Genomic DNA, 6,998 nt, shown 5'->3' with positions numbered 1-6,998 from the left:
CACCATGCTGTGGGAAGAAGCGGGAGGGGGGGAGAAGCTTGGCTGCCGCAGGACCAAGCTTTCCCCCCCTCCCCCCCCAGGGGTAGTGGCGGGCGGGGGGGGGGGCTGAGTGGGGCGGGGGGCTGGGACCCCCCCCACCGCTCTCCCCTGCGGGGGCAGGAGGCAGAAGCTTGGTCCTGTGCCAGCCAAGCTTCCCCCCTCCCCCGCTTCTTCCCACAGCATGGTGCATTCCGGCCCTGCCGCCACCTCCTCTCACCGGGCAGGCAGCGTGCCACTCAAAATCAGCTTGCGTGCTGTAGGTTGCTGACCCCTACCCTAGATGTAGGGATGACTGGGTGATCAGAACAGGCCTTTATGGACTCCAGCTCTGAATGGCTTTGTTTGTTCCCAGATTCTTAATGTTTCCAGGGTTTGTTAATGCTTTATTTTCTGGGATCCCCTGAGCCCCCAACAAGATCTATTGCTGAGGGTCCTGTAGAGAGTTTCTCCCTGCTCATGAGGCAGTCTAAGTACCAAAACCAAGCACTCCATGCTATTCTCCCTGCTCCCCTGCATTTCTGACCTCCACCATGGGCTGCACTCTGGAAAGTGGACTCGCAAAGTTTGGGAGGGTGATCCTGCTCTGTAAGATACTGCCATTGTAGGCAAGTCCTATTAAACTAATCTGAATGTATAGTGTGCACTGATCCAAAGCTAGGGAGAGGGTTGGAGTTCAGACTCCTGGCTTCTATTCTCCACTCTGGAAGGGGAGTGAGCTCTAGTGCTTAAAGCAGGAGGCCAGGAGCCATAATTTTTGGGTTCTAATTACATCCCCGTGGAGCATCTGATGTTCCCTGTTGTCTCTTGGGAACGTTGTGGGTGGTAGGGAGCAGAGTCCTGACTATACAGGGATCCTTAGTCAGATCCCGGCAAAGAGCCCCCATGCCCTACTCCAAAGTTGTTTGCCAGCACATACACTTTCCCCACTACATGTACTCCAAGCCCTCTAGTCTTCTTCCACTGGGAACACTCCCTGGTCTGAGCAGGGGAGAGGTCTCTAGTTATACACACTACTAGAAAAGTCAGGAACTGTTCTGTTTCCCTCATTCTCCATCTGTGTCTGTTTCAGCGATTACCTGTTCAAGCTGCTGCTGATTGGAGACTCTGGTGTGGGGAAGTCCTGCCTCCTGCTGCGATTTGCTGTGAGTGTCCCTGCCTTGTGCAGAGCCCCTCATGATCCAGTAGGCAGCTATCTAGCCATATGGTGACAGGCTGGCCACATCTGTTCCAGCGCTGTTGCAGTGAGGCTGTGGTGTCTGAGATGTGGCTACCCTGGGGCATATTTTATGAAAACTCAAACCATCGTACAGTGACCTAGTCAAATTTGCAAGCTAAAGACATTTAGTCCTGTCAGTGTTTGGCTAGGAGACCTCCACACTGCAGAGAACAGCAGAGGTGTAATAGGGTGCCCTCTTCCCACAGTCTGACCCCAGTATCATGCTGGGCAGGAGAGTGCTGAACCACGGGGAGGGCTCAGTAGGGATCTGTGCCCTTGTAGTCAATGTTGTCCCAGTGCAATGCTTGAGGACATTGCTATTGGAGGTGCTGCCTTTTGCAAAAGACTTAAAACTGGGTTCCTGACTCTTTGGGTTCAGTCAAGACCTGTGACACTGTCCCAAGAGGCTCTGTAATCACTCTGGTGTCCTGGTCAGTTTCCATCTTGAGTGATTATATTTGGCCTCCTGTAACTCCATATCTGGTTACAGGCTTCACTTCCTGTCCTAAACTTGCACATTATCGCTGTGTGCTGCATAATGGTCCCCATATGCAACCCCAGAGGTGGCTGCATATAGTCTTCTGTCCATAAAGTACTTTGGGGGAGGAGTATCAAGCGTTACAGGGCAGCTGAATGGCTGGTGCTGCATGCCCTTTGGCAATGGGTGGGTACCAAGGAGTTGTCTTGCTAGAATGACAGTTGATTAAAATAGGCTTTTTAAACTGCAGAACCTTCTTGGAAGCTAAGCAGCTCCTGACCAGGATCTCCAAACTACCAAAGCACTTAATAAAAGCCCCTTATTTAAAGGAATCCCAAACCCTCCTCTCTGCTCAGCACTGGGCTGGCATCTGTTCACCTTTTGAGTGGTGGCTGTTAATGTCTGAGGAGTGTTTAGATCCAGGCCACTGGGCATCAGGGCTCTTTGCCCCACCACTAGAATTGGGTGCTGAAGAAGGTTATGAGCACAGACCCCAGCTGTCCTAGTAATCCCCTCATTCTGCACCCTCCAGGATGACACCTACACAGAGAGCTACATCAGCACCATTGGGGTGGACTTCAAAATCCGGACCATCGAGCTGGACGGCAAAACCATCAAACTACAGATCGTGAGTATCTGGCCCCTGACCATAGTGCCGCTGCATTGACCTCCGGGGACTGGCTCTGGAGGGCAGGGAATGGTATACAGGCCTTTCCCTTCTGAGGGTGCCAGCTCCTATCGTACACCAGGGTGGGGGACTGGCTGGTGAGGAGTGTGGGGAATGGAATATGGGGGTTTCCCCTCTAGGGGGTGCTGTCTGTCTCTGGAAGAGGATAAATGCAAGGTCCAACCCCTCCCCTCCCTTCTCTTGCAGTGGGATACTGCTGGTCAGGAGCGGTTTCGGACCATCACCTCCAGCTACTATAGGGGGGCGCATGGCATCATTGTGGTGTATGATGTAACAGATCAGGTAATGCTGCCCCAAGTACTCTGGCCCTGCAAGTCCTCAGACAGCTCCCTGACCTCCCTGCATCCAGGGCCCCTCCAGGTTCAGGCAATGGGCCTCCTGCTGGGCACCTAGGGAGCCAGGACCCACCTGGGTTCTGTCCTGGTTCCAGGACTAGAGCAGTGCTGTAAGAATGCCTCACTGTTGGTAGCCAGACCCTGCCTGCTGGGTGGCAGCGGTGGAGACCAGGCAGTCTCCACTGCTGAGTTGTGTGGGGTTGTTGGGGAAGAGAATGGTCCTGATCACTATTCCCAAGTGACCATCCATACCTACATCCTTTATGCTGGGCACTGCCCCTTCCTGGGCCAATGGAGCATTGCATTCCTTCTGCATCTGCCCCAGGCATTGCTGATGCAGGTGTCACACACGGCTATGGCAGCAGCTGGCGTACCCATGACTGGCCCATAGAGCAGGTTGCAAAGCCAGGCCCAGGGGGCTGCGCTGCCTTCATTTCCGTATTCACCTTGAAGATGGGGAATTGGGCAGTTTCTGAAGATGGCAAGGCTGGCAGCAGCTGCCTGGAGTAGGTGGGAAGGACATCAAGGTAACAGCATCAAAGGACAGATGCTGAATGTGGGAAGGGCTGTACTGGTAGAGCAAGCACTGGGAGCAGGACTCCTGGGTTCTGTCCCCAGCTGAGCTACCAACTTACTGTGACCCTTGTGCCAGTTGCTTCCCCATCTCCATTTCCTGCCTATGAAATGGAGGTGCACCCTTGCTGAGGGGTGCTGGGGACCTGCTCCCCACTGTGTGGGCGCTGAGCTGTTGCTGTAAGAGTGCTGGCAGGGTGGCTGGGGTCCAGCTGAGCCCACGTTCCCTGTTGCAGGAGTCCTACAGCAACGTGAAGCAGTGGCTGCAGGAGATCGAGCGCTATGCCAGTGAGAACGTCAACAAGTTGCTGGTGGGCAACAAGTGCGACCTCACCACGAAGAAAGTGGTGGACTACACCACCGCCAAGGTGAGTAGGGCACAGCAAGCCCCTCTGATGCTTGTCGATAGTACTCCCCCTTCTCTCTCTCTGGCAGATGCAGACAGGCAGCAACTCTCAGGTGGGGCCCTATTAACTGAGTGGCTGTCCCTACTGCAGCGTGTTCCTGCAGTACCAGGAAGCCCCACCAAGGGGCAGCACTTGTCCCATCAGCTGCTTCCTCCCCTTCATGCCTGGCTGTAGCTCAGGAGAAGGGCTTGCTATTTGCCAGCAGTAGGGCCGATCTCCAGGGTTGTGCTGGCTGCCTCCATCCCCACTGCCAGCCATGGGCTCCGGCTCCTGGCCACCTGTCTGGCTGGAGGACACTAGATGAGTGCACAGGTGTCTGGGGACAGAACTAGGAGTGATGGTGTGAAATAGGCTAAATTTCTGGGATGTAGCAGTCTGCCCTGTGGCACCAAGGAGCTGTGGATGTGGTTAGGAGCTCCAACCCATCATCCTGAACTCCTGGGTTCTATTGCTGGCTCTGGGAGGAAAGTCAGGTCTAGTTAGAGCAGGGGCCTCTGGATTCTTTTTCCAGCTCTGCCACTTGCTTGCTGTGTCCCTTTTGGTAAGTCACTTCCCTGGGGTGTGCCTTGGTTTCCCCATCTACAAAGCGGGGGTAATGACTGACCCAGACCTACTGCCTGGGAGCTGGGGGTCTGAATGGTGAATACCTGGCTGGGGCAGTGCTGAGACCCCTCTCCCCAAGGTGGTGAGGGCCCTCCTGGGTAGGTGACTCTTGGTGATATGGACAGCCCTGCCCATATTGGGCCACAGACAGGAGAGGCCTTGCCAGCCTGTAACCCTTTCTTCTCCCCTGCCTTTGCTTAGGAATTTGCAGACTCCTTGGGCATCCCCTTCTTGGAGACCAGCGCCAAAAATGCCACCAACGTGGAGCAGTCATTCATGACCATGGCCGCTGAGATCAAGAAGCGCATGGGCCCCGGTGCCACCACTGGTGGGGACAGACCCAACCTCAGAATCGACAGCACTCCAGTCAAACCAGCGGGCGGAGGCTGCTGCTGAGGCCCAGGACTGAGGGGTGGGGTGGGGAGGGGAGGGGACCGTCCAACCCAGTGCTGTCCAGCACCCTCCTCCTGTGGAGTAGCAACTTTCCCGGATGATACCGTGCAGGGGGACGGGACCTCTCTGGTGGGGTGGTGGTTTGGGTTCTCTGCCTGTGTTAATTACTTCCCTTGTTGAGTGTGTGGTGGGGACAGACCTGCAAGGTGTGCGCTCCCACCCAGGAGAACTTCCCTCTATGCAGCCTCTTGCCTCAGTCCTTGGTGCCTGATGGCTGGCAGGATTCCTGGCTCCTTCTCGTGGGTTCTCTGCTGCTCCCCTCCCCTTCCTGCTGGGTGCATGGGGCTGCCCCCATCTCCACCCCCAGCCTCTGCTCTTCTGCCTGCAGCCCCCTTCTCTCCAGTTCCAGGTGTGGGGGTCTCGGTTGGTGGCAGGCTCACCCCCTATCTCTTCCTGGGAAGGCTCCTTCCGGTTAAGCTTGAGCCAAGGCAGGCTGAAGCGGTTCTGCTGCCTGGTACCTGGTTTCCATGGGGCAATTGCTTGTCACTAGCAAAATAATGGTGGTAGGGGCATAGGCCCCTCTGAACTGCTCAAGCTACTCACCACTGGGTTGTGCCCCCTGCCTCCACTGGGGGTCTGTGTTGTCCTGGCTCCATGTCTTTTTTTTTTTTTTTCTTTCATTCCTCTTGCTCCCAGGGGCACAGAGACTTCTGTTTAATCCCTTCTCTGCTGCAACTTGGGGTCCCCTTTCCTCCTACTGCCTTGCTCTAGTTCAATATTTATACCCCTGTGGCAGACCCTCCCACAGTGCTGCAGAGTGGCTGTGACGCAGGGCTGGCCCAGGAACGCTGAGCGGAGCCTGATGCTGCCACTCCACCTCCGTCCCTTAGCTTCTTCACCTCACCCTGCTGAGGCCATCTCCTAGTGCTCCCCAGCCACATGGGGCAGGCAGCTGTCCCTGGGCCCCCCATACCAGGCCCACTGAATGTATTCAGGGTAGCATGGACAGTCAGGGGCCTTAGAACTGATCAGAGGCCCATGGGCTGCTTGGTCAGCCCCTTCCCCAGGGCTCTTCCTGGCTTGGGAGCTCTCAGCCCTCAGGGGGCTAATGCACTGAGCAGCTGTCCTGCTTCCCTCCAGCTGGGAAGCTCTTGCACTTTCTGTGGAGCAAGTGCATGGGGGCTGGGGGCTGCCCTCTACTGCTTAGCTCCCCTCTGCAGCGTCAGCCCTTCCCATCATGACCAACCCCCAGCCCTGGCAAGAAGGGGAAGCTGGGGGCCTGAGTGCATATCCCTTTGCTGTGCCCAGCCCCCCACCCCCACTGTCTGGCCTGGCCATGGCCCTGTTTAGGGTAGTGGGAGGAGCTGGCTGGATGGTTCATTTGTTGGCTTTTTTTTTTCCACTAGTGACATTATTTAAAAAAAAAAAATGGAACAAAAAAAATCCCAAAATAAAGGTGAGTGCCTCTGCGGGGAGGCTCCCGCAGCCTGCACCCTTCTTCCTGTGAGCAGGCCTGCTGGGGTGTGCACTGCTGGAAAGGGGGGAGGCACATGGACTGGGCCAGATGCCCCCTCCCCTCTGGATCAGGCAGCCCTGGTACAGTGCAGGCACTGTCCAGCCCCCTGCCTAAGGTCCCCCAGCTAGTCTGAGCTCAGCTGAGCTGGGCACCTTCTGGCTTCCTTCCCCCAGTCAATGGGGCAGGCATTGTATTGTTAGAACTGACACGCTCTCTTTCCTGGCTGTGTACCTGCTGTTCTTGCTCCCTGGGGCTGCCCGGAGCTGAGCTCACCTGCTTGCGGCTGCCATGGAGCACGGCAGTGTCCTTGTGCTGAGCTCCCCTGCCATTTTGGAAGTTTCAAAGCTGGAGAAGAGGGAGACTACACCCCCTTGACCCAGCTTTGGGTTCAATTTTAGAGCAGGGCAGGTGTACACCTGCCAAGGGGGTTGGAGCAAAATCCCAATCCTGGGCTAGACTGTTGCAGTAGCAGGAGTGCTGGCCTGTTGCACCCAGCTACAGAGCTGCGGATGTATTGGGGCAACTATCTCCCCCCAGCAGTGGGGCAGCATCTTGCATGCTGGCTAGGGATGACTCAGGTGCCTGTAATTCTTTCACTGCCACGTGTGGCCCACAATCTCTGCGCCAAGCAGCATAAGTAGGAGGCCTGTGCTGTCTGCCCTTGAGGGGGGTGAGGCCCTGGCATAGCTCCCCTCCCCTCCTCTGCTTGCCTTGCTTCTGCTGGCTGCTTAACTGTATCACACTGATCTC

The 6,998-nt window shown here is 56.2% G+C and overlaps 1 protein-coding gene across 1 annotated transcript in view; it reads left to right on the top strand.

Annotated features, from left to right (window-relative positions):
• The window catches only part of RAB1B (RAB1B, member RAS oncogene family), a 19,486-nt gene extending 13,247 nt beyond the window's left edge, over nucleotides 1-6,239 (top strand). The window contains exons 2-6 of the mRNA XM_034775146.1: nucleotides 1,109-1,181; nucleotides 2,266-2,361; nucleotides 2,608-2,703; nucleotides 3,566-3,697; nucleotides 4,541-6,239. Coding sequence (XP_034631037.1) covers nucleotides 1,109-1,181; nucleotides 2,266-2,361; nucleotides 2,608-2,703; nucleotides 3,566-3,697; nucleotides 4,541-4,735 — 592 coding nt within the window. The 3' untranslated portion in view covers nucleotides 4,736-6,239. The remainder of the gene's footprint in view (nucleotides 1-1,108; nucleotides 1,182-2,265; nucleotides 2,362-2,607; nucleotides 2,704-3,565; nucleotides 3,698-4,540) is intronic.
• Nucleotides 6,240-6,998: the final 759 nt, after the last annotated feature.

Source organism: Trachemys scripta, chromosome 7, assembly GCF_013100865.1.
Source record: "Trachemys scripta elegans isolate TJP31775 chromosome 7, CAS_Tse_1.0, whole genome shotgun sequence".
Lineage (NCBI taxonomy): Eukaryota > Metazoa > Chordata > Testudines > Emydidae > Trachemys > Trachemys scripta.
The sequence above is the reverse complement of the archived record's forward strand: the minus strand, read 5'-3'. Positions and strand labels throughout refer to the sequence as shown.